The sequence below is a fragment of the Aristolochia californica genome, unplaced genomic scaffold (genome assembly GCF_029961685.1).
Source record: "Aristolochia californica isolate CCGP_79_NKW_82.1479 unplaced genomic scaffold, dmAriCali1.0.hap1 SCAF_15, whole genome shotgun sequence".
NCBI classification, from domain to species: Eukaryota; Viridiplantae; Streptophyta; class Magnoliopsida; order Piperales; family Aristolochiaceae; genus Aristolochia; species Aristolochia californica.
This window is the reverse complement of record NW_027181826.1, coordinates 3,917,493-3,945,393: the sequence shown is the minus strand read 5'-3', so window position 1 is coordinate 3,945,393 and position 27,901 is coordinate 3,917,493. Positions and strand designations below refer to the sequence as shown.

General features: G+C 38.1%; 1 protein-coding gene across 3 annotated transcripts; it reads right to left on the bottom strand.

Annotated features, from left to right (window-relative positions):
* Window positions 1-798: 798 nt before the first annotated feature.
* On the bottom strand, window positions 799-27,901 carry LOC137951822 (uncharacterized). 3 transcript variants are annotated; one of them, XM_068798753.1, is made up of 15 exons: window positions 27,618-27,901; window positions 25,015-25,176; window positions 24,836-24,883; window positions 18,213-18,273; window positions 18,008-18,040; window positions 15,349-15,473; window positions 11,593-11,727; window positions 11,064-11,140; window positions 10,649-10,911; window positions 10,479-10,535; window positions 10,235-10,403; window positions 9,132-9,189; window positions 8,972-9,057; window positions 8,740-8,796; window positions 799-1,203 (listed from the first exon to the last, which is right to left on the bottom strand). In XM_068798753.1, exons 2-15 carry the CDS (start codon window positions 25,151-25,153, stop codon window positions 1,129-1,131), a joined length of 1,383 nt encoding a protein of 460 aa, XP_068654854.1. In that variant the 5' UTR covers window positions 25,154-25,176; window positions 27,618-27,901; the 3' UTR covers window positions 799-1,128. The 3 variants fall into 3 exon arrangements, with proteins under 3 accessions (XP_068654854.1, XP_068654855.1, XP_068654856.1); XM_068798754.1 differs by having other exon boundaries at window positions 27,638-27,901; XM_068798755.1 differs by having other exon boundaries at window positions 27,643-27,901.

Sequence of the window (27,901 nt, the reverse complement as noted above, 5' to 3'; positions counted from 1 at the left end):
AAAATATTGCATCCATAAAAGATAAATCTAATCTAGTAAAGTCTTATCTAATAAAAAATAGGGGATACTTTCCCCTTTTTGCCCTCAAGCCCTATGCCCCCTGGGTCTTTATCAATAATTCTCCAAATTGTTTGACATAATGTGAAACACATATATACCCTTAAATAAGATTATGAAAAAACAAAAATACACCAAAAAAACTTATTCAACATTTTTTTATTAATGAATACAGCAACTAACAAGCCTACAAAACTAAACTTTCTGTATTTGGTTTTGATGACCTAATACAAAAGAAAGAACTCCTACAGGTTGCAAATGTCTAACTCAACTCACATTCAACTTTTTTATTTGACTTCGACCCAGCCTATGTTATAAATGAGTTGGTTTTGGGTTTTATACACCTGACCCAAGAAATTATCAATTCTAGTTCAAGTTGGGGTCTTAATTGAATTATTCAAAATAGCAAAATCTGGAACAAACCGGTCCACCTCCACTTTGAACAAATCAAACCGGACCACCAATCCTTCTATTTTTAAACACTTCTAAGCTTTCAACAAATAAAATATTTTTACAAAATTATTATACAAAATTTTAACTGGGTTGACCCAAACCCGAAAGAGTCCAGGATCAGGTTTAATCAAAGAATCAGGTGGAGGTCAACCCATTTAACAATGAGTTCAGGTTGATCATATCAGTGAGACAACTGAGTACCACATAACTTTGTAGCACAGATAAGAGCTTATGAGAAAGTAACCAAAGTCTCACGCATTGCATAACATGGATGAGAGTAGTGGAAGAAAACCATTTACCCAGTGAACTTTCCCCAAATATTAAGAGTCATTCAATGCCGAAAATAAAAATGGTAGAATATCAGATGCAGAAACAGCAATTCATATGGCTGTAGATAAGCATGTCCAAAAATTGGTAACAACAGAGCTGGCATGAGCCAAAAGGGTATTTTTTTAAAGATATTTGATGCTGCATTTAGCAGAAAATCTTCCAACCTCGACATAATCAAATTGTAATTTAGATCACAGCTCCTTGATCCTCTAACATCCAACTGTTTGAAGAAGACGATCGAAAGAAAAACCTCTAGGAAACCAACCACTGGTAACAACCATGTAAGGTTCACGAAAGAACTTTCTTTCTGAGCATTCTGTCATGGTTCAGAACGGCCCCAACACTCTCCACCACCAAAATTATCTGCAAAAAGATAAGAATGAGAAACAGGATTTGCAAAGCACCACCAAAAGGAAAGCGATAAACCCATGCGGAACCCAATCACCAATCAAGCAGACTGACTAATCTGTCTATATTATATCCATGTTAGAGAAAATTCCTCACCAATTTTGTTCTCCAGTATATGCATTTTTCGGATTAAAATATAAAAAAGAACCATTATCTGTTAATACTTTCTTGATCACCCTTATATTATTCAGGATATCTTGTGCTACATGACAACAAAGATAATTGCTTTTGTTCTATACTTGTGGGTTGCTGTGAATTGGTGCACACCAACCAGGCAAAGAGGATTCTCCAAAGCTGTACCAACTAACAAGACTGAGGAAAAAACAGTGTGAAAAGTCAAAGAAAGACACAAATTACTAATATTTCAACGATGTGCCAAATCTGTTATAAATGTTGCTTCTAAATGGAATGGGATTTGCTTTTTACAATTGCAACAAAAAGATAAACAAAAAATAAAATCTTAACTAACCATGAGATCAATTTGTCCCCTAAGAAAGTGGAAAACACGGATACATGTATAGACATGAGGAGCCTTCTAAAATATACCTTACTAAGAATTATTCAAAAATGTTTTCTTAAACATTGAACTCCATCCACAGTTGAAACTTGAACCTAATATACCTCATACCAAAAACCCCATGTGGCCATTGCACAAAAAGCCCAATCCTCCCAAAAAGAAAATTTGCTTAACAAGAAAAGTGGAACAGAAGTTGGGACCACCTTGAGCAAAGCCTACAAGGAATTTAACCTCAAAATCAGGAGTGGACAACTCGTAATCATTTATTGAATTGGAACCTTTAAACTCCAACATGTATTAGTTGGTATGATACACATCAGACAATATTGTCCTATCTCAAGCAAAAAATATCACAAAAATAAAAATGATACAATATGGATTGTGTATCATATCGGTAGTTTAATATTGGAGGCATGTCGGTCGATACACGTAACGTATCTGTCAATACACCCATCCCTGTTCAAATTAACCAACACTATCATAAGGTAACTGTTGAAAAACAAAATCAGGGGCATTTTGGCCATTTTACCTTGACGTTATTTATATTTATTTATGTAATCTTGTTCTACATGTCAAACTATGTATATGGACCAAATTTCAAGTAAAGAGGACAAGTAGAATGGAAGATATAGAGTATTAGGTAAGGGCATGATTGTAAATTATACTCAACCCTGATTATAAATAGAGGTTGGGGGGACATGCAATGCAGTCACTTTCTTAGTTTTTTCTTCTCCACTTTCTCTCCCTCTCATTCTCTCTCTTCAACCTTCTTTCTTCTTATCTTTTTCATGGTATCAAAGCAATAGATTTCATCTAGGAAGACACTTTGTAATTTTTTCTCACCTTTGTGGCAGACGTCTACAAAAGGGAAGGATATTTTTCCAGTTTTTCGGCTACTGGTTAGTAAAAATCTAATTTTTTCTTCTTTTCTCTGTGCCATAACCCTAGGGTTACTGGTTCACTGTTCTAAGAAGAGATTCTGATGTTCTAAACTGGTAAAAGAGACTCTTTTATGCTGATCTAGAGGTGAGCAACAAATTCCAGAACTTTGACTACTGACGTCACCTGTGTCACTTGCTAACATCAACCATAGTGCAACTCTCAATGAACTGTATCTTCTGAATTTGATCATTTTGTTGAATTTTTTGGATCTCTTGATCTGCACATCATATATCTGTCCTAATTGTGATTTTACATCGTGGGGCCCACTTAAGCTTGTTGATTTGGAACTTTTTGGAAGGTTTATTGGATCTGTTTGGTATTCTTCTATGCCTAATTCTGGTGAGGTTTATTTTGTGGGGCCTACTTGAGCTATCCATCTATAAGAAAAACATTTGTGTCTGTCGATGTTACTTTCTTTGAGGATGTTTCAATTTTTGAATCTTCTAAATCTGAGTTAGTTCCACCTGAACCTTCTGTACCTAATCCAATTATTCCTCTTCCAATTGTTGAATGTGTTCCAGCCTCACGAGATGCTCCTACTGCGAAACCACTACAAGCATATCGGCACCAACCGCAACCATCTCACTCTAATACAGACCCCATCCTCACATCCAACCATGATTTTTCATCGTCTCCTGATCCTGAGGTAAGTGATTTGCACCTTTATATTGCCCTTCGGAAAGGTATTTGCAAAGGTACTCACCACCCTTTATCTTATTTCATCTCCTTTGATTCCTTGTCTAATAATTATCATAAGTGTACTTTGTCTATCTCCACTTGCACTATTCCTTCTTCAGTGCAGGATGTTTTGTTAACTCCTCATTGGAAGAAAGTCATGGAGGTTAAGATGGAAGCATTAATTGATAGGGGGACTTGGGAGTTATGTGATTTACCTCTAGGTCTTGTTGTAGTTTGATGTTAGTAGATCAATACTGCTAAATATAACTCTGATGGATCTGTTGAACGATACAAGGCTCATCTTGTTGCCAAAGGGTATACGAGGATATTTAGAGTGCATGGTTTTTAGACTTTTTCTCCAGTTGCCTGCTTTTCTTTGTCCTCTGTTCATATACTTATTTTCGTTGTAGTCCATCGAAGTTGGTCTCTATTCCAACTAGATATTAAAAATGCCTACTTATATGGTGACCTTGAGGAGGAAATCTATATGAACAACCTCTAGGGTATGTTTCTCAGAAGGAGACACATAAGGTATGTCAACTCAAAAAGGTTCTTTATGGCTTAAAACAAAGTCCACGAGCATGGTTTGAAAATTTTAGTCAAGTAGTTACATCCATGGGATTTCATAGAAGCAACTGTGATCACTCACTATTTATTCTGAAACGACCATCTCGAATTATTATCTTATTGGTATGTATAGATAATATCATCCTGACTGGGAGTGATAGATCAGGCACTGAAAAAGTTAAATCCCATTTGGCGAATCACTTTCAGACTAAGGATCTGGGTCAGTTGAAATATTAGGTATTCAGGTTGCAAGAAGCAAGGAAGGAACAAATCTGACTCATAAGAAATATGTCACTGATATGCTTCAAGAATATGGACTTCTGGGGGTTAAACTTGCGAATACACCCATGGAGGACTTGATCTTCATGATGATCAAAGTCCAAAACTGAAAGATAAAACAATGCATCGAAGGTTGTAAGCAAACTCCTTTATGCTATAGTTACTAGACCAGATATTTCATTTGAGTGAGTGTAGTGAGTCAGTTCATGGAACATCTATATAAGATGTAAGATTCACTTAGAGGCAGCACAAAGAATCTTGAGATATCTAAAGGGAGCACTAGGAAAAAGGTCTCATTTTCCAACCTAATAATCACTTGAGGATTGAAGTGTTCTCTGATGCTGACTATGCAGGTTCCAAGCTTGACAGAAAATCAATCACTGGATACTATGAATTTCTAGGAGGAAATCTAATCAATTGGAAAAGTAAAAAGCAGAATGTTGTTACTCAGTATAACGTAGAAGCTGAATATAGAGCAATGACGCACACCATCAATGAGCTAATGTATTTAGGAATTTGGCATCGATCATGAGGATCCTTTGACTATGTATTATGATAACCAGGCAATAATCTTGACTGTAAACAATTCAATCTTTCATGAAATAACAAAACATATAGAGGTAGATTATCATTTCATCCAAGATGTAGTAATGAGGAAAGAGGTAACTACTCCATATGTTCAGTCTGGTGATCAACTCGGCCATATAAAACGCTGGGAAAGCGTGAATTTCAGAACTTCTGCAGCAAGTTGGGACTTATTCATATACTCTCCAGCTTGAGGGGGAGTGTTAAAAAACAAGAACAGGGGCATTTTGGTCATTTTACCTTGTCATTATTTATATTTCTGGATGTAATCTTGTTTCATATGTCAAACCATGTCTATGGACCAAATTTTATGTAAAGAGGACACGTAGAATAGGAGATATAGAGAATTAGGGTTTTCACTTAAAATAAGGGCATTATTGTAAATTGTACTCAACCCTGATTATAAATAGAGGTTCGGGGACGTGCAGGTCCCCCAATGCAGTCACTGTCTCAGTTTTCTCTTCTCCACTTTCTCTTCCTCTCATTCTCTCTTCAACCTTCTTTCTTCTTAACTTTTTCAATAACCATTTGAAGTTGAAGAGTTTTCAACACCCATTTATTAGAGAGTGAACCTCCTACAGAAATACATGGGCCTAATCAACTGAAATAAGATTTATGAAAAACACCCTAAATCCTTTAAAAGTGGGGCTAATTACACTCAACCCTAATGAAGTTTAGACAGCCCCCAGTATTCTGATAACCATATTCGCCGTATAGTTCTAAAATTCCATTATACTAAAAAGGTCAGTGTAGATCTATTTTACGACTATTTAAGAGAGTATAATTAATCATAAAAAACTTTTTTATTAAAGTTTCAAAACCGCTAACAGTACCAGATTTCTCTTTCAGACATGTAAACCTTGCTAGTAATACTGTCTCTCCTTTGGGGACTTCCTTAATGGAATAGTCATTCTCATTGTTAAAATAAAAAATTTAAAAAAAAAAAAAAAAAGTGACAGGTGAACCTTGCTCAAACAAGTGATTTAGAAAGCATCATGGCTTTCAAAGTCTTTTGGTGCCTATTGACTTGTGCTCACCAGGCCCATTTGACTAAGCTGATTTTAAGTGACAAAGGTCTCTCAAATGGAAACCAATAAAATATTGGTTCTCATGTTTGCTCTTCTAACTAGGCCTCCCTTTTTCCTAATAATGGTCTAACCATCCCTTCAATTGAATCAAAATTTAAAAACCCCATAATATCAAGTTACGATTGAACACCATAATTAAATGAACTGCAACAAATTCCTATTTGTATTTGTTGAAGAGAAGATATGGAAGGCGCTTACATGACTCTCACAGTAAGAAGTCTCACAAAACTAGAATTAATATGGAGTCTTACAGGAATCTCATAGAAGAGTTTCACTTTAAAGGTGTTTTAGTTATGTTAGTCTTCTATTTGTGTCCAGTTGTTTATAATGCTAAGACTTATTTTCAAGTGTTAGACTTTGGGTGTAATTGGGACAAGGGTAATTTAATTGTAATTGGACTCTACTACTTTCTTCTATTATCAATAGGGGCTCATGTACTCAGATTACAATAATTTAGTGAAGTTTTTCTATTTTCCAAAAATTCAATATGGTATCAGGTTCTGTGAGTTGACTCGGTCAACCCACAGAGAAAATGTGATCCTTTTCTCATCTATCATCTCTAGTAGTTTAGGTTCGTATTTTATCTTTTTTTTTCTCTTTATAGTTCCAATACCCGTTGTTTTTTTGGTGTGTGCACCTCCATACTGAGCTTTTCATATTAAAAATTATATACTGACAGAAAGATATTCGAGTCTACTTTATAACGCAAAACAAATTTTGCAATCAGAATTTTCTACAAAGAGAAATCGATATTTGAAGCAGCAAAGGTCAGACTGCAAGAGAGGTTCGAGCAGCAGCAGAAAGCTTCAACTTTCGAGCAATCTTATGCCATCAAGAACTAGACTTTACAGGGAGATAAGTCTATTTTCTTACCTATTCAACAAATTCTCAATCTGAATTTCTAGAGGGAGATATCGATCCTGGAAGATAATAGTCATGCTAGTCGAAGAAGAAAAGAGTACTCAATTCGGCCAGATTACAAATTCCAGAAATATATCAACTTCTTTATCTCAAAAGAAGTACATTTTGTGAAGAGAAGTTATACTTGGATGAAAGGTATTGAAGTCTAGTTTCAGAAGAAGAAAATTTAATGTCAATCTGATCTATATTTAAGGAGATATTCGCATTGCAGTCAGCAAGGGTCAAGATATAGAATCAAGGGAATCAAGGTCATAAAAGATTTAAGACGAATATTTTTATGCCAAATTAGATATCAAATTAAAGATATTTGAGTCTAGATTCTTGATCAACAAACCATTTGTGATTCTGAGCTATATTTTTGGAGATTTTGATATTAGAAGTATCAAAGGTCAGTTCTACTGAAAGTCTCTCATTTTCCCCTATTTTCTCAACTACAATCTCTCCAGGCATTGACGTGATTTGAGTTTCCTTTTCTCCTAAAATCCGAGTTTTTTAGCCAAATTTGTCTTCTAATCAGAAAGTTTCGGTCCAACTTAATCACTCCATGATGTGCTCATTCAAGATATACAACATCTTGCATCAAAGTTGTTTTCAAGTTTTATGTTTTTGTTACTTAGTTGTATATTTTCCGCATAGTTAACTCTGAAAAATTGTGATCACCCCAAAAAAAAGTCATACTTGGTCAAGTTTCTTAAGTTCTACCATTATAGTCTCCCTTAGTTGTCCAAAAAAAAAAGGTCACTTTGGAAGCATGAGTATTGCATAGTCGTCTCCTTCCGGTTAAAGTTGTTTTCCTCAAATATAGGAGTGTGTCCAACATCCAACTTGAGTCAAGTCTTTTATTCTTCACCCAAGAGGTGGCTTTTGTTTGAGCTACCCTTAAAAGTGAGTAGCCTCTTTTTTAAGCCCTAAAGTTGGGCTAGATTTCTGCCTTTATAATTGAAGGGAGTATGTTTCAAACTATGACAGTTTTGACTGGTGTCTGGAGCTTTGTCGTATGGCTAAGAGAGATTTTCTTCTCCCATATTGCGTTTCTATGTCCCATTTATCCCCAGCTTGAGGGGGAAAAGTAGAAAAGTACAAGAAAGAGGTATTTTGTTCTACATGTTGTGGTAATTTTTATGTGACCGAAATATTCAAGAAAGGGGGAATACAAAAGTTAAAAGTTTTTGCATTTCTTCAAAAAAAATTTGTGGAAAAGAAATTTGAAGACCAAGAATCTTTTTCATTGCAATTTGAAGTTATAAACTCCAGTTTGAGGGGGAGTGTTGAAGAGTGTTGAAGAGAATATATGGAAGGCTCTTACATGACTCTCACAAAGCCAGAATTAATATGGTGGAGTCTTACAGGAGTCTCACATAAGAGTCTCAGCTTAAAGGTGTTTTAGTTATGTTAGTCTTCTATTTATGTTCAGTTGTTTAATTATGTTAGTTACGTGTTAAACTTTGGGTGTAATTGGGACAAGGGTAGTTTAATTGTAATTAGACTCTACTGATAACGGCTAGCCAATACACCCAAAAGACTGATCTATTAGGTGCAGAAAGCTACAACCTACAAGAGTGAACGGAACCACTCTGACACCCACCCTGCCCATTCTCTACCGCCTCTCACGGGATTCGAACGCGGGACGTGGCATGCCCAGCTCTGATACCATGATAACGGCTAGCCAATACACCCAAAAGACCGATCGGTTAGGTGCGGAAAGCTACCGCCTACAAGTGTGGACGGAACCACTCTGACATCTACTACTTTCCTCTATTATAAATAGGGGCTCATATACTCAAATTACAATAAATTAGTGAAATTTTTTCTCTTCTCCAAAAATTCAACAGCATTCCAGAGTATATAATTCCAAAGTATTTATATACTCAAATGAACGGCAATCATGATTTGTAACTCCAAGACTAAACATACCTGCAAGCAAGCATAAGCAATAGCAGTTGCAAAGTAAAAGTTTGCATTACCAGTACCCTGCAATTTCCAGTGTCAAGAGCAAAATTTGAATTAGACCACAGTAATTAATGTGCCTATGCATTTGCGCATTTACTTAGATCTAGTGGGCTACACACCTCATCACTGTTCAATATGAAAGTGGGAACAGTAAATCGTGTAGTTGACAGAAAATGGAGAGAAAGGACTGTCTTACCCTCCAGATCCAGAGGTTGTGCATGACAGGACTAAGGAGAGAAACTCCAATATATCCGCAGAAGAGGAAGAAGGAAAAACGCATATCTGCATGCAGAATATAGTAAGCATACAATCTACAAAACTCAGTAACAAAGAACACCAATTTCTTGAATCTTTACCTGCCAACTCATTTATAAATAAGCCCAGTAAACTCAAGTACAATGCTGAGTCTCCGACCTTGTTGATTCAAAACACCAGGAGAGTCAGAAATCAATCCATGCTCGTTTTTTCTTCTTTTTTAAAAAGAAGATAACTATTCATGCTTACTTCTTCAATTGAAAAAAGATTCAATACCAACCCATTTAGCGGTTGGAACAAACAGTCAAGTTGGGCCTACCAAGCCTAACTGATGGGTTACCAATCCAAACAATTTGGTGTTTAATTTCTTAAGTAGACCTTCTGCTTTACCTTTTTTTTTTAAGCAGTGATGATTTTATTACGAAAAAAAAACAGAATAATACATCTAGGGAGGTTTCTCCTAACAACAAGAGATTGCAGGGAGGGACCCAATTTAGCACACGAATTAGCAGCCGAATTGGCTGATCTAAGAACATGGGACCAAGTACATCAGGTAGTGGAAACTCAACTGCTAAACGTTGGCTCCACCCCAAATATACAAAAGTACAAGAGAGGGAGGGAGAGAGGAGGGGGGGAGTTGAGTTTCTTAGTTGAACATAAGTACAAGCTTGTTCAATTTTTGTGATAAGCTAAACGTTGGCTCCACCCCAAATATACAAAAGTGCACCACTTAATACAATTGTCCTCTTAATTCAAAAAAATAAAAACAAGGAATTTCTCCTCAAAGGAGGCAAAGAGGCAAACATCAGCCACAATCTATAAGCCATCAATTTATTAAGAGTAAGAGAACAAGATACGGTAAAATAGAAAGATCTTATTTTTAACATGAAAAATTAAAAAAAACAGAGATTTGAAAACCAATTAGTGCAAAGCTACACCTGCCATCCATTATAACCAACCAACCAACTGGATAATGCTAGTGATAAAATTCCTCCAGTTATGAGATAAGACCTCCGTATTAGACAAGGGGCAAAATGATTCATTGATTCCAACATGTAGGATCACGGGATCTGAGTCTTTTGGACTGCAGTTTATCCATCTATGCTAAAGAAAATCACACATATTTATTCTGGACTGTAATCCATCCATCAATACTCAAGAAAATGCACACATTCTGTATAAAAAGAGAGTGAAAAATCCTTACCGAAGGATAAGATTTCAGCATTGAAGATATTGTGACATATAAAAAAGCCAGAAAGCATGGCCGATGGTTCAGACGTATGGCCAATGGGACTATCATGAATAGCACATTCATGTGAAAGACAAATAGAAAGAAAGTTCGAAAGAAGTAAAAGACTTCTGCAAAAAAGTACCTGCAGTTTGTTGCCAAAATCAGGTTTAAAGTTATAGTGGAAGTAAAAGCACGTATTCAGATATTATTTGCTTACCACAAGGCACCTATATTTGGAGATAGATCCTGAACAGTAAGACTGAAGCCATATGTTCTGAAAAAACAACCAAAAATAAAAGGTATTATGGCAAACTATAACACATCACATAAAACTTGCATGTAATGCAAATTGCATTATCTAACCAACATATCTATATCACATCATACTTATTGAACATCTCTCGCAGCCCACTATACTGTTTCAGAGACACAGCACACAGAGTCAACACATATCCTGACCAGATAAGTGCCCACAAAATAAAATGCAAAACTGGTGCCCATGAAAAAATGCCTTCAGGATTGAACAACCATTTTGTCCATTCACTGCATTTAGCTAGCTTATCTTGTGATGAGTTACTTTTACTAGAGCTATTCTGCTGGAACAACTTCCTCGGAGGAGCATCTGGGCCATACCCTAACAAAAGGATTACCTGAAAAGACAAAGAAAGTCAAAGCCACAACATAAATTTGACACTAGAAGCTCTAGCTATTTAAAGCCACTAGTGATTTTCATTATGAACTCATGACCCCAGAAATAAACTAACATTTCTGGGAAAACTGAGAAAAGTAAATAAGCACATACAGGTATAATTAGGACCACAGGATAAAGTGATAAATGTGTTGCCATGACCCATGCAAAAGCTGTCAAGGGAACTAGGCCTGTGATCCAATATGCAAATAACCCAGGTCAAATGCAAAATAACCAGACAGCTTCAAAGCCAAATAATTTACAGCTTAAACTGAAAGACAAAGTAGAAGAATTTTGAAACTCCATTAACATTTAAGATTGAACATAATACACATATTCTAACTGTTATAAATAATGATAAATAAATCAAATAGCTGTGTAGTTTTTTGCCTTCTCAAAATTTGCACGGATAGAGATCCTAACCACATCCTAATTTCATCATCCATGAATTAAAAAATAAAACGATAAACCTATCTAGCCAAGGAAAAAATTTCAACTTAGTAAAAGCAAAGAGCTGATAAAAGGAACGAAAATACCAAAGTCTTAACAGCAAAAGTCACAACCAGAACTGCTACCATGGACTTGGTACTAGAGCAAGGGAACATTCAAGACAATATAATAAACGATAGTTTAATATTCCTACGTGAACATGCTCCAAATAGGGTAAGAGCAACCAGCAGGTTCTCAATGGGAGTTGACGATGAGCCCACGCATGTGAGTATTGTCATTGGATTCCACAAGTAGATAAGAGCAGCAACATCACCTGAGTCAACAGTACCTAACAGAAAATCTAAAAACGTAAGTTTTCACAAGTATGTTTTGATATTTAAATGCCGTCCATATAGATTTATAGACAATTAAATTAAGCTACACATCAACAAAACAACCTAGTACTATGGCAATCACCACTAAAACTATTATTGATAGAAAAACTTTCAGACCTCCTCAAAAGGACAACATAATGCAACCATATGGGAGGAAGCAGTGTTGGTGCCTTCGCATGACCTCGTTGAGGGTTTGAATTTATATTCCACACATCAAATATAATGTTTGTAAAACAGGTCCACGTATTGGGACCAGACAATCCAAAAGATAAGAACTCAAAATGGTTTGGAGAAAACATCAAATTTAAAACAGAGAAGAATGTAATCCAAAAAGTTAACATAAATCCAAAAGAATTAAATAAGAGAATGCTAAAAATGCTGATAGCGTATACCAAAAGCACCATTAGATGCTGACCGTTTATGCTTCAAAAGTCAATTTGGTCCAGCAGAGAACAATAAGAAACAGAGCTTCGTCGACTTCAATGCACATGCATTTTTGCCAGACATTTAAGTGCATGTACAAATATAGGTTGGTATATATCGCCTTTTAGTTCTTGTGGGCTCGATAGGGTTTTCTTTTTTTTTTATTACATATTCCACATCTTCAAGTCATTTTCCATTTCAAAAAAAAAAAAAAAGTCATTTTCAAAAAAATTTTAAGTTACATATCTTGAGGAAGCTAGTTCTGTTGACATAATTCAATCATCTGCAATCACATGTTCCATTACACTTAATGGCTTTCAAAATGTTGGATCAGATTGCCATCCACTAGATTACCTAGGGGGCTTGCGATTGATAGATCCCCAATCCAATAATTTTCTGACAGAGATATTGTTGCAATAAACTTTAACTGCGACCAAATGAACGGCTTAAGATATTTTGTTCTTCAAGAACTTTAAATAACTATAGCAGGATTCATGGTTAATAAGTTCCTCAGAAATCACTCTGATCATTTGCCAATTTCTAATGAACATTTTGACACCATCATTTCTGCATGGTGTATTCTCTTTTTTTACTTACTTGCAGATCCATGGATTTCGTACACAAAACTGCCCTAACGTAAAATGAAATCCTTGATTAAGTTAATGAAGATGCATGAGGGATAAGACAATAATCTTAAAAGTTGGTTCCACCACCCCATGCATAAGTAGGGCTAGCAATTTTTCCCAATTATATACTATATTGTTCTATCCATCTGTTTATAAATGGATATGGAACAGAAATCCTTACCCATTCACCAACACACTATATTTTAAATGAAATGGGCATGATAAAGAACATTTCAACCCCTATTGAAAAGATTGGCAGTTTGCCAGTTTAATAGTATTTAATCGCTCAATTAAAAAAAAAATAGTATTTAATCGCTCCCAATCTAAGTGCAAGAAAAGAACCTTTCAGTAAATAACTTAATTATAAAGTATGTTCAAGAAAAGAACCTCTCCAAATGTAGTGGACAAATTAATTATTAACTATGTTCAATAATTTAATTATATGCTTAATTATACATGTTTTATATTTTTTATAGTAGCAAGAAAAGAACTAATGTAGTGGATAATTATAAATAATTTTTAATAACTTAGTTATATGTTCAATTAATATTTTCACATGTTTTATATTATTATTATGATATTTTTAGGTTTTCTATAACTTTATTATGATATTTTTACATGAAACACCCATTACCAATTCCTGATAAAATGGATAACAGAATAAGTACTGGATAATCAGAAGGTAAAATATAACCCTTGCCTATTCTGCTTCTCACCAGTTTACAGCCACATAAATGCCCGCAAGCAATAGATATAAAAATAAAAATAGCTAAACACTCTACCCACCCAATTTTTTCCTAATCAAGGTCATATAAGCCAACAGAGACTGAAGAACAGTAACGACGACAGAAAAAATTCTAGCCCTAATGTTTGCCTAACTGTCACGTCTGGTACCACAAACTCATTTAGCTTACCTTTATCATATCAAGCAGTCAAAATCGTCCGATGCATAACAAGAAGGATGGGGTGCTGTATAGGGGTGGGCATGGATCGGGTGTACCCAAACCCAAAAGATCCCGAATTGTCAAACCCAAACCCAACCCGATCACCATCCTCGTAACCCCGTCCCCATAAACCCGACCCATCCCCACCCCTTCCCCGTAAAACCCGACCTGTCTCAACCCCTTAGTCCTATATACGGGTCGAGTTCGAGTCGAGTTCGGGAAAACTCGTCTCCGACCCGAAACCTGGCGGGTATTTTTTCTTGCCCTGTCCCTGACCCAAAGGGGTGAAATTAAAAACCCGAACCCAGATTTTTCAGGTCTGATCAGGCAGGGTTCCCCATAAAACCTGACTCGATGCCAACCCCTAGCATTGGACATAAGAACGGGTGATGGATGGGCCATACCAGCAAAGTGGTTTGGAGGTTTGCGTCTGAAAGCTCATCTCTGTGGAAACTAGTCATTTGTGCAAAGTATAACAACTCTGCCTATATTTGCCTTCCCTCCAACAATGCTGCATACAGATCCTCTAACATTTGAAAGAAAATATACAAGCTTAAAGAAAGTTCTCTCCCCATCTCAGATCTCATGTCAACAGTGAGGCTAAAGTCAGATTCTGGACTGATCACTGGGTTGGGGACAACCCTCTCTCTAACAAATTTTCAAACTATTTCGGGTTGCTACTGCCCAGCGCAATAGTGCTCATAAGGAAGACCGATGGGAGGGTTGAAGCTTCCCTCCACTCTACCATAAAGTAGGGTCATGCCTTTGGCACTTTGTCCCGCATTCCATATTCTGTGATCAAAAGGAACTTGTTGCAAACCAGTGCGACCAATCCTATCAAACCCCCCCACCTCTCAATTGATTGGTTGGCTCAAATGAAACTATGATGGGAGCTCCAAGGAGAATTCCAGTCCCACTGGAGTTGGGGGAATTATCAGAAACAGAAAAGGTCAGACTATCTTGGCCTATTCACCCCTCGTCCACAAAAGTTTCTATTGAACCTGAAAGCTTAGCTCTTCTCACTGCTCTCAAGTTGTTGCCCCATTCCCTCTCTAATTCTCCGATCATAGAAGGAGATCGGCACTTGTTATTGGCTACGTACCCAAGCAAAGCAAACCTTCATGGTGGCTCTGGCACTTATATAATGAAATATCATCATAAAGCAGCTCTCGAAATTTTTTCTGGCAGCACCAACCTCACACTGCAAATAGGTCAGCGATTAATCCTCTCTTGAATTTAGGGAAACTCTGATGATCTTGCAAAGCAGGGAGTGTCTTAACCCTCTCTTGTACTTAGGGAATCTCTTATCCTTGATGTTGTGCAATGATGCTTGTTATTTTTCTATTATTTATTACTAGTTTAATGAAAATTTCATAAGTTCAAAAAAAGATATTCTCTGGTTCACACATAGAAACAAATTTTTTGAGTTCAAGAACCAATACACAAAAAGGACTTTATTGCATCTATTCACTTATGCAACATTGTTTCTTCCAAAACCATGGTGACAGCAGGTGCAAAGTGTCATGATTGCATGCATACATCTTTCAATAAAAGACTTTTATAAAAACAGCACATAACTTACTTGAACTATCTGTGATTTTCTCAATATTTAGATATCTTAAACTCTGCCGGTATGCCAGGTGGACAGTTTGCCCAATTGAATGGATAAGCATTGCAGTAATAAAATCTGCAACCACAAACAACAAACTGTATACAAAATGTGTTGATATTTAGGACCACAGATAGGCTCCAGTACTTTGCAACTGCAGCAATCAATACCCCAAATAGTACTGTAAAATGGATTTGACTCATTTTTGCTGGCTCTTGATGCCCTAATCAGAGTCACAACAGAAAAATAGAACTAAAAGGGAGAGAGAAAAATAATCAGCATAATAAAAAAATATAAAAATATAAAGAGACTGATTGATTGGAAAAATGCCTCTAACAAGAAGATGATGAAGAAAGTTACTGGTGTCCTCAAGCTCATCAAAGACATGCCCCAATATGAGACTTTTTATCAAGACAATTAACAATGGCTGTCAAATCCCCTTCAAACAAGAGGAGATCAGAGAAATCGTATCTGGGAACCCAACAACAATATCTTGTTGTTGCCAATGCTTTTCCATTAGCCTTTAATTATTGATGCAATTTGTTTTCTTCATCTAGTTTTTAGTTGTTTTGTTTCATGCAGATCGTTTTGCTGCTGTCAATGTATTTTTTTTTTCTTATAAGCAGATTTTTTGTAATTTCTTTCTCTTCTTAACGAAATTGTCACTATTTAAAAAAAAAAAAAAAAACATTGTAGACCTTAGGGCCTTGGCATGGCTGAAAATTAATACCTGAAAAATCCCAGAATGCACCAACCCTACCAGTTGAGTCCTGAAGCACCCCAGTGATACCATCAGAGTTGTTTTAAGCTATCCCTTACTTGGAGGTGTCCACACCAAGGGAGGTTCTCTATTCTATCATCAGAAAAGGAGGCAACTAATTACGTCTATGGTCTAAATTCTATGTGCATAGGATATATACTCAGGGAAATATAAGGAGAATAAGCATTATTGTGTATGTAGGGATATTCTAGTAATTTCTTTAAACCCTATTGATTAAATAGAACTGGGGGTCGTGCATGACCCCCAATGAGCTCTCATTGGAGCTTTTCTCAATCTCTCTCTTCTCTTTCTCTCTTCCTCCCACTTCTCACTCCTTTCACCACTTAAAACCTCAATTTTTATATGGTATCAATGTGTATCATCCGTTTACTATGGATGAAAGGGACTTGATAAAACTACAAAATCAACTTCTGGTTGAATTTCTTGATGGGTTTGGCATTGAATTTGATGGGACAAAGGCCCAGGTATTATCTTTTGATGGGATCCACATTATGAGGGATGAAAAGACAGTAGTACCCAAAGTAGGTAAATATGGCAAGATAATGAAAGCTACAACTCTTAATGCTTCAAACACTACATCAACCCCACAGACTCCTCTAGAGGTCGCACAGGTACTGGCAAAGGTAGAGGTAGAGATGGCTTAGGTCGAGGTAGAGGCCGTAGTGATGGTAAGTCAGAAAGAAACGTGTTCACTTTGGATGAAGTAACCACTACTCTGACAGGTGTTGGATTAAGTTCAGAAAACCAACATGGGCTAACTCCACTATCTATGATAGCGGAAGTGGTATTTTTGATATTTCTACCTCTATTACACCAGGAGCTCCAGATGAAATGCAACAATTAATATAGCAGCAATAGCAGATTGCACAACATCTAGCTCAGATCTCTATTACCTAAACTTTTGCATTTGTAGTTCATGCTTCCATCCATGTTCCAACTCCTATCGGTGCCAACAAATGTATGTCAACTTATCATGTTCTCACATCACCATCCTGAGTCAGATTCATCTCACAGGAATTGGGCTTCTACCAGAGTGAACTGATGAGTATGTTATGTGATAATCAAGTAATTATTTTCATTGCAAGCAACCCAATCTTCCATGAGAGGACTAAACACTAGAAGTAGATTGCCACTTTATTCAAGATGTTATGATGAAGAAGGAGGTAGTTACCCCATTTGTCCCATCTGGAGATCAGCTTGGAAATATCTTCACCAAGACTCTAGGCAAGTGGGAATTCTTATTTTCTGTGACAAGGTGGGAATCCTGGATATATACGCTCTAGCTTGAGGGGAGTGTTAGAAAATATGTCCAGGGGTATTTTGGTCATTTCACCACTTCGGTAGAATTATTTCAATATGTAATCTTGTTATATGCATTGAATTATGTGTATGGTTTAATTTTCATGTACATAGGATATATAGTTAGGCAAATATAAGGAGAATAAGCATTATTGTGTATGTAGGGGTATTCTTGTAATTTATTTAAACCCTACTAATTAAATAGTGCTGGGGTTCGTGCACAACCCCCCAATAGCTCTCTTTGGAGATTTTCTCAATCTCTCTTCATCTCACTTCTCTCTCCTTCCACCACTTAAAACCTCAATTTTTACACAGCTCATGTCTGGTTGAACCAAATTCTATGGGGCTCCTAAACAAGAAACCAAATGATCTATTCTAGATTCAGGTCCACTCTGGCATTGTCCTTTCTGTAGTATCACAAACTCACAAGCTACCAAATGTTTTCTGACAAAACCAGCAAATCATACTGGCACTTGGTTAACCTTCAAATTCTATAGCCACACCACTAGCTAAAATTACAGCGAGAAATATTAGGAAGAAAAACATATTTACCTGGATATAGCATGATGAGACTCCCCTCCAATTCTGTGCAAACAATATAAGCTAAAATATTGCCTCAAAAAATTTATGGAAGAAAACTAGTTCAATTGAAATGGTAACTAGATAACCATGAAAAACAGAGGTAAAGTTCTTTAATTTAATAATGATTGCAAACGAAATATGGTCATTGATTATCTATTTTAAGTCTACTCCGCACCTTTGAACAACAAGGGGCCCAAGAACAATCAACAATAAAGGAGAACCATGGTACATTGATCCTGAAGAGAGAATGAAACCACTTTACTTAATTGATTCAAAGAAAAGTACAAAGAACCTGGAAACCAACTTTCACGAAGCTATTACAGCAAAGAAACTAAAGGAGATATAATTCCAGTTTCAGTTGTTCTCATTGCGCTTCAAGATTGTAGTTTTTCATAAACATATGGAGTAGTGCAAGGGTGTAGTCAAATGAAAGGAAATCTTAGAATATTTTGTATTGGAAGAAGGGCCCAAGCCCACACGACCAAGGAAGGCCCACACGTTCAAGTGTGTGGAAGATGGGTTCAAGCCCACAGGCCCACACAGTGGTGGCATGATGATAAATAAAAAGTAAAGATGGCACAGATGTAATTAGTTTATGATTTATGTCTCTTATTCACTCATACTAGGGTGAAAAGTATTCTTGTAATATTAATACTTTTTTTATCTATAAATACAACTTTAAGGGGGAGGGTTTGAACAATTCCATTACCCTAATCTTCCTCCTCTTTTCTCCAAATTCCTCACTTTTCAAGTGTCCATTTTGAATTAGCAATGTAAGTAGATAATTGAAAACAAAGGGAGGTTAACCAACTACCTCTAATCAAGATATTTCACTCCATTGAGATAATTCTCTCCACTCTGCAGTTAGGTCGATTTCTCTGCAGTTTTTTTTTTTTTTTTTTGAATGAAGATGTATCAGCTATTAAAAAAGTGGGAAAAGATTACAATACCTAGCTAGATTTCTCTGCAATTAGCTTCTCAACTATTCTTCTTTTTTCCATTTGTTAGTAAAACTATCACACGAATGATACTTATAGAACTATCGTATTGCCCTTTTAACTAGTCCCCAGACCTCTCAGTACCATCGCCATCGATTCAGAGGGGAGTGGATCCCGCAGTTCTCAAAGGAACTCAGACTAGCATATGAGCAAGCCCATTCTTGTCAAAGTTTCATATCCAAATTGAATTTCCAAAACTCATCGACTTTTGGCAAACCAGTAAAAAAACAAGCCTATTTTTCTCATATTTGAATAACTTATTGAAACCCAACTTTTAATATTCGGAGTTCAACAAGTAATGTAAAACCCAGCTGCACAATTGGACACACCAGTTGGACCAAGCAGATTATAACCTTGCTGAGTGAGGTCAATAAAAATCCACAATTCCAACTTATTCACCAGGGACAAACCAATAAGATGGATGAATACAAAATCCCTATGCCAACTAGTCCATCAGAGGTAAACAAAAGGAACAAAGGATATTTGAAGAGATTATAAATGTCAGTAAAGCTTTCTCCTTCACCAGTCTGAAACGATTGCAGCTAGGTAACCAAATCCACCTGACTGGAAGGGATGCTTTTGCACCACAATGTTCACACAACTGTAAAATACTCCAGTTCACAGTGCATCGCTTACTCTACAAAAGTGAATTTTTGTCTCTTTATTGTCTTCAAACACCAAGGAAATTCTTCAGAAGTCAAAAGCTGGACAGGGAAGAAGGATGCACCGCCTAGAGGGGAGAACATAATTTTGAAAAAAGCTTGTGATCAGGCAAGTTCCACATCTATTTCTCTGTGAAGACGGTGTTTGGCTTACTCTTTAGCTGTATCTTTAGCTAAAAATCACATATTAAATAAACACCTTGCATTGACGGACCCCACTTGTCTTGATGTATCTTTTGTTTGTTACTTGGATGGCTCTACACTTTCCATGTATCTTTTCTTCTCTTCAATAAACCCTCTTACAATTCAAAAGTAATAAAATCTCACTTCATAATTACATGTTCTAATAATTTTTTATTGTATTATTGTAAAAATAAGAATGATGATGATAATAATAATTTGCTTAGAGTGTTTGAAAACCCACTTATGATGTTATCCCACCTGACTGCCTCAACCACATCCAGACACAATTTCAGATCCAGACACAACCGTGACAGCCAAATAAGTTTTTATTATCATCAAAATACTTGAATAAAAACTGATTAGGGCAGGCAATTTTACCTGATTAGTGCAAACACTCAAATAATATGAATGGTACTCAACTAAACGGATACAGAACACAAATCCTTCCCATAAAAAGACTTCAGATAATATTATCCCATTAATTTGCATACTGTTTATCAAACAAAACGGAAACTGATAATGATTAGTCCATTTCCAATTACCCGGTTACCCTCCTACCTGGGTAGGGCTGTAAATGGGTAAAGGACCAGAATGGGTAAAGGTTGTACCGTTTCCCCTTCTGATTATCCTATATCTATTTCATTAACCATTTTATTAGGAATGGAGATATGGTGTTTCCTTACCAATTAATTTTACCCAATTACTCATGGGTCATTCGATTAATAGATGTGTAAATTCAAGATAAAAAAGAACATATAGAATTTATCAGGCAACCAAATCAGCTGGTCAGGGTCATGAGGATGAAGTCTAACCTACTGAAGAGACTCCAAAAGAGGGCTAGCGTCCAAAGACTCAGAATCCGATAGAATACGACAAAGATGGAGGTTCCAACTACCACTACTATGAGCATCGGCCACAGAGATCTCTGACTGTAAAGATAAGCAGAAAAGTCCATCAAAAGTACTCATCAGAGGCTCGCCCCCAGTCCACCAATCCTACCAGAATTTGACAGATTGGCCATTTCCCACATAATATCTGATAGTCAAGCAAAAGATCGGAAGAAGCAAATAAAGGGATCTCCATATCGACGACAAAGTCCTACCCCGGACTTCCACCAAGAAGAGGACCACTCGAGCTTCTAATCTACCATGTTCTTCAATAGGATGGGAGAGCGGGAATTAAACCTCCAAATCCATTTTAGAAGAAGCGCACGGTTCATATCTTTAATGAGGCAAATACCCAACCCACCCAGGGACTTGGGTCAACAAACATCTTTCCAATTCACCAAATGATACTTGAAATGAACACAAAAACTTCTCCAAAAAAAACGTCTTTTGATTTTTTCCAAATGTTGACTGATGGGTGCAGGACAAAACAAGAAGGATAAGAAGTAGTTAGGAATACCAGCAATACAAGACTTGAGGAGGACGAGTCTCCCCACCTAGCTGAGAAGACATCCCTTCCAAGTGGCAAGACGCAAGTCCAACTACTCAACCAAAGAAGTCCAAAGATTTATGGAAAGCCGCCTAGTGAATAAGGGTAGCCCAAGATATGTTATAGGAATAGAAGAGATCGAACAGCCCAATTTCCTAGCCATTACGGAGAGACTCTTTGAATCAATGTTGAAGCCCAATAGTGTGGTCTTCCCCCAGTTAACCCTTTGGTCCAAAGCCAGCTCCAACAAACCAAGCACCACATTTATCCTTTTAATTCCTTCAAGATTACCAACGCCAAAAATAATAGTATCGTCCACGTATTGCAAAATAAGAACATCAAAAGCCGAGTGTTGGCTGATCGGAGGCAGCCATCCACACTCTTTAGCCAAATATATCATGGAAGAAAAGAATTTTGCCACAATGTTGAACAAAAGCGGGGAGAGGGGGTCACCTTGCCTAATGCCTCTAAAACCTTTGAAGAAACCACAAATTGATCCATTGTATGAGGCCGAAGATACACAACTCTTAATCCAGAATCTCCATCTACCCCCAAAACCCATACGTCCCAACAAATCATCTAAAAGAGACTAGTTAACCCTGTCAAAGGTTTTTTCCAAATCCAACTTGAGGCCAAAACAAGGCTCCTTTAGGCGGTGGAAGTAGTCAATGAACTCATGAGCCGCCATGGTGGAGTCGAGGATATTTCTTCCTTTTAGAAAAGCGTGGCCATAATGAATCACTATAGGAAGAAGCGCCTTTAGCCAATAAGCAAGTAGCCTTGTGATGATGTTGTAAGAACTAGAGATTAGTCCAACACCTTGTTGTGGAGGAAGGTTTTACATCCTTCATCAAAAAATAAAAAAATAAAAAAATAACTGGAGATTAGACCGATGGGTCGGAAATCACCAGGATGCTCAACATTGGTCTTTTTAGGGACCAAGGCGATGGAGGAGGCACCCAAACTGTGGTAGGTAATACCCCGAGAGTAGAATCCTCGAACAATAGCACACACGTCCTCCTTAATAATCAATCAAGCACTAGAGTAGAAATCACATTGAAATCATCGGGCTTCAACGCCTTATCACACCCCATTCTAGAACAGCCCTTTCAATCTCACTGTAAGAGAAAAGGGATCTCCAAAAAAGATGTCGTCGTAGGGGAGATATTGGAAAATTGAAGGTGCTGAATTTTGGCCTGATTGTGCATTCTTCAGTGTAAAGGTCTGAGAAAAACTTGAGCAACTCATTAGTAATGGAGGTCTTATCCGATGTTACCTTGTTATTGATACATAAGGAGGCAATTCAGTTAGATCTCCTCTGCATCGAGGCGAGGGCATGAAAGAACTTGGTATTCGCATCCCCATCCGTCACCCATTTGAAACGGGCCCTTTGTTTCCATCAGACCCGTTCACGGTGCAAAATGGACTTGAGGACATTTGAAATAGAAATACGAGTTGAGAATTCATAATCGGATAGATACCTTTGCTCCTCCAAAGAGTCCAGGTCAGCAATCCGAACTAGAAGGGAGGTCTTCTCAGCACCCAGCAAGAGACGACGACAAGAGGACCATTCCTTGAGTTTTCCTTTGAGGAGTTTCAACTTAAGATGGAGGAACCACTCATTTCTGCCATGAGGACGAAAATTGGACCACTAGTCCTTATAGAACAATATCAAAATGCGGCTCCAACAGCCATGCATTCTCAAAACTAAAGGTGTGGGCCTCCATCTGCCGAAGGAGGTTGAGAAAAGGATGGGTCAATGGTCTGATCCCACCCGGTTGTGAACCCTCCCATTCACATTTTCATACAAACAAAGCAAATCCGAAAATGTGAGAAAGCGGCCAAGCTTGGACATAATTGAGTGTTGTTGCCCATTGGACCAGGTGTATAATTTCTAGAAGAGGGGGATCTCATCCAATTCACATCCACCAATAAAATCAGTGAAGCCTCGCAAGGAAAATGAGATGAAGATAGCAGGTGACATCTTCTTATTTCAAAACCGAATGGCATTAAAGTCCCACACGAAGAACCATGGATGAGACCAGAATTGATTGACGTCTAGGAGCTCTTCCCAAAAGCTGCACCTCTCACGAAATCTAGTGGGGCCATACACACCGGCTACGCACCAATCTCTACAGAAAGAACAATCACGGAAATGAACTCCAATGGAAAAACGCCAAGGAGAGATATTTTGTCTCCTGAAGGATCACAATTGAAGGCTTGAATTGCGCAGGGTAGCGACAAATAACGGCCAGTTTGAGGACAGACACAAGTCCTCTCATGTTCTCGAAGACAATAATCATATATTATTCTTTTTTTGGACTCCCTCGGATTTTTCGTCTCCCAATAAGTAGTCGTTGTATACGACTCCCATTATCCTGGCCAAATTCATCATTTGTTGCCATGTTTCATCGTCATAACGATGGCGTTCAGTTTGACGCTCAACAACAAAATGGTGGGACCTTTCATTGGGAGGGGGGAAAGGAATTTTGTTGAGTCCGGCATCACCTTGCAAGCTTGCACTGGATTCACCCTATTGGGGTGACCTGTTTTGACCCCTTCAACATCGCTAATAGGTAACTAGAATTGGAGGGGATGGGTTAGTAATATGAGGGCCAGCACCCGTAGTAGATTCTGAATCAGAGAGGTAGTATTGTGTGACAACGGCTAGACAATACACCCAAACGACCGATCTGTTAGGTGCGGAAAGCTACCGCCTACAAGAGTGGATGGAACCACTCTGACACCCACCCCGCCCATTCTTGACCGCCTCTCACGGGATTCGAACACGGGACGTAGCGTGCCCAGCTCTGATACCATGACAGCGGCTAGCCAATACACCCAAATGACCAATCTGTTAGGTGCGATGGATAGTATAACCAATGGTTGGGTTTGCAACGTACTCAAGGCGGCTGAGTCAACACCTTGGGAATGGTTAAAGAGGGGGTTGTCAACATGGCAGTTGGGTGGAGATTTATGGAGGGGTGTCAGGTTGAAATTTGGTCTTTTTTGGGTGATATTGGGATAAAGGGGTGCTACCATCTGATTCGGATGTTGGTGGAGGAATTTGAATAGAAAGGTTGTCAGGAAAAGAGGGAAGTTCACAGGAGGGCATGTGTAAGAGTACAGCGGCTGACACAGGGCAGGAGATATTGAAGATAGGGACTATGGTGACAGGTGAGATGGTAGACAAGATGACAGGACTCTCAAACAGTTTCATGAAAACAAGATGAACGCTCCAAAAACACAAATCTTGAAGAGTGATTCAAAGTGCTGCAATCAAATGTAATAAAATCTAACCAGCTTCCATAAGGAGAAGAAATAACTATTCCATTGAGTCACTTTCCCAATCATTAACATGGAGAGGTTTCTAGTGCGAAGTCTTGGGTTCAAGTCTCATTATAGGAAGGGGCATTAAAGTGTGTGTATAATCACCTAAAAAGACAAAAAATTAAAAATAAATAGAACCAATCCAATCAAATGAGAGAAATACCCTCCAAAGTAACATAGATAAAGCAAACCTGCATAGGGTGACATGGACGATTGCTTCAACCAATACCCTTCAGCCACTGCAGAGGAACCTTTCATGAGTCTTTCATGGAATATTAATACAACAAAACACTTATGCATTGATTAGAAAAACAAAACAAACAAACAATGGAAACTTTAAGAGAGTAAGTGAAGACTGTCATGAGCTTACAGCGACGGAGGCTGGTAAGAGGCGTTGCAATTTCTGGACGAGCACCCAAGTTCAAGTTCTTAGAAAAATGTACCAGAACCAATCTTAAAACCAAAGCCATCATGGTCCAGAACCAAAAGGACCATCTTTTGCTAAACATTGTGGCCTTTCTGAATTGCTTTGCTGTGAAAGTGACAATTAGTTTGATGTGTGTCAAAGCTCATGTTAAATAAGTGGAGAAGAAATTTAATTTTCAACAAGAACTGATACATCTTTGGGCCTCAGAATCATCATTCTTTCAAAGAAAAAAGAAGGGACAGATGCATGTTGAGATCATAACCATGTGACAAACACTCTAGTTCTATTTTCCTAAAATAGGTTTCAAGCAGCAGTATTTGAGTGTCACAAGATACGTACCTAAAAGAATCAAGTTATGTTGCAACACTTTCTGAAGAAAAAACAGAATAAATGTAGTGGCATTCAAAATATAATTATTGATGGGAAAAGAATTATTTGGATGATTATAGCAGAGAAACTGACTGTCAGCTTCGATATTGAACGTAAGCATTCGGGGTAATCAAAACAAAGTTTCAACATGACAAGAATACTATGGACAATATCTACAACAGACAACAGCATAGTATCAGCTTCTTTTTTTCAAAAATTAGTATTAGCTTCTATTAATAGGAAGAAACTTCCCAAGCACAAGCAGCATTTTACAGTGTGTTACAAAAGAACTGCCACATCAGAGTAAGGATAGAATCATACAAAACATCAACTTTTTATCATCTATTACACATATTGTCCTCATCATTATCATCGTCATCATCATAGCTTCACCCTGAATAAGTTGCAGTGAGTTACATTAATCCTCCCACTCCCTGTGTTAACTCCTTAACTAAATTGCTTAACTGAGTTACTCTTCTACAAGATTTACCTCCATGCTTCCACTCATGTTATAATCACTAATGACACCACATACTATTAATTCTCGTAATGAATCTTTCCTACATCTTTAGACTCCACATCCTGTAAAAGCCAGGGAGAGAGGCACCTATAAAAAACAATTGTCCTTCCCACTGGTAAGAAGATAGTGTGGCAAGGGCACCAATTATGCAGCTCCCTGTTATGGTCCTGGGTTAAGTACCTATGTCTTCCGCTCCTAACAGGCCGGTCTTTTGGGTAGTATTGGCTAGGTGCTTAACATTTGGTATTAGAGCGGGCTCTCACGTCGCAAGTTCGAGTCCCGGGACGCGCAAAGGCCAGATTAAAATACTGATAGGTCCTTGTGATAAGCCCTAGGTCGGGCCAGTGTCGTTGCGCGGGCGCAAAGGCTGGATTAAAATACTGGTAGGTCGCGTCTAGGTATTATTGCGGTCGGGCCAGTGTCGTTGCGCCACCGTGGTCGTCTGCTCGCGAAGGTGGAGTGTGATGTTATGGTCCTGGGTTAAGTACCTATGTCTTCCGTTCCTAACAGGCCGGTCTTTAGGGTAGTATTGGCCAGGTGCTTAACATTTGGCATCAAAGCTAGCGCTACGTCGTGACTTCGAATCCCGGAGGGGGCGACCAAAGTGTGTTTCCCGCACCAATGGGCCACCGCTATAAGCGGAAGGGGCGACCTGAGTGTGTTCCCGCACCATGGGCCGTCGCTAGAGTAGGCCGTCGCAAGTGGGCCGCCGTGGACGTCGGCTCTCGCTAGCGTGGGTGTGATGTTATGGTCCTGGGTTATGTACCTATGTCTTCCTCTCTTAACAGGCCGGTCTTTTGGGTAGTATTAGCTAGGTGCATAACATTCCCAAATCGAGGCTTGATGGCTATGTTGTAGCAACCTACCTAAGGCATGCCTCTTTGGCGTTTGATAGGGTAATACAACTGGCACTTGATGACTATGTCGAAGCAACTGGGGCAAAGAGACAGTATAAGAGGTAGCACGGGAAACTAGAAAAGATCCAGAACAAAATTAAAGTACAATTTTTAAAAACTAAGTGACTAACTAACAACACAACATTAGCACAAAAAAAATGAAAACATGATAGGCAAAACACTTACCTTATTTCAGAAGACAAGAACAGATCATGGAGAAATAGAAGAGATGATCATGTTATAAGGCAAAGAAGGTGAAGAGTTAAGAGTTAAGAGACAAGATGTCAGTGGCAGCGGAGGAGCAGCAAATGGCAAGTGGTAATGAAGTAGAAGCTAGCAGAAGGGACTGGTTGGAGAGAGAAGATAAATATAAGTTATTTTGATTCAAACCAACTTGAGTAACTGGGAGTCCACTCCATTCTGAATGGGTAAGTAAATGCAGGACGAATTGCATCTACAATTAGTTATTTAATCACAAAGGCTACTGAAAATTTTTGGTTCAGCATAGCCGGACACCCTTTCCCCGTGGAAGTTGGAACAATAACTTTCCTATGTGGTCATTGTTTCCTTTCATCGTGGAACTTCCTTCTACTGTCTGGAAGACCGATAGGAAGCTGCAAGTTGGGCCAGTGATGCTTCGAAACGAATATCTGAGCATAGTAGAATAGATACCGAATAGTAAAGAGGGGAAGCAATGGCAGCAGGACTACACACCAGAAACGAGAAATCGTAGAGGGAGAGTAGAGCAATCAATTACTCACGGTTAGAGAGAGAGAGAGACCTGACCGTCGGTGGAGAGCCACACTGTCGTCCGGCGAGGAGACCTTCTCGGTAAGATTCCTGAGAAAGGAAAGGAATCCGATAAAATTGTTGGTCTCCGCTTTTTTCTTCTTCTGTTTTCTCTCCGAATTCGACGTATTTTCGACTGGAACGGGAGAAGGGGTCTAAATCCTTCTTCACTGTCAGTTTCTCTTGAACGGAGTCGAACCAAATGAGTTCTCCGCTTCTTCACAGGCAGCACGGCGAGGGGGTTCGGCGTCGAGGA

What these genes read in the sequence shown, in the direction of transcription:
- LOC137951822 (XM_068798753.1), bottom strand. Translation starts at nt 25,153, where the DNA reads ATGTTTAGCAAAAGATGGTCCTTTTGGTTCTGGACCATGATGGCTTTG. An exon ending in TCTCATCATGCTATATCCAG is followed by an intron (nt 15,474 to 18,007) that starts GTAAATATGTTT and finishes TTTTGTATACAG; the next exon opens with TTTGTTGTTTGTGGTTGCAG. An exon ending in CTGCGAGAGATGTTCAATAA is followed by an intron (nt 10,536 to 10,648) that starts GTATGATGTGAT and finishes TTGTTTTTTCAG; the next exon opens with AACATATGGCTTCAGTCTTA.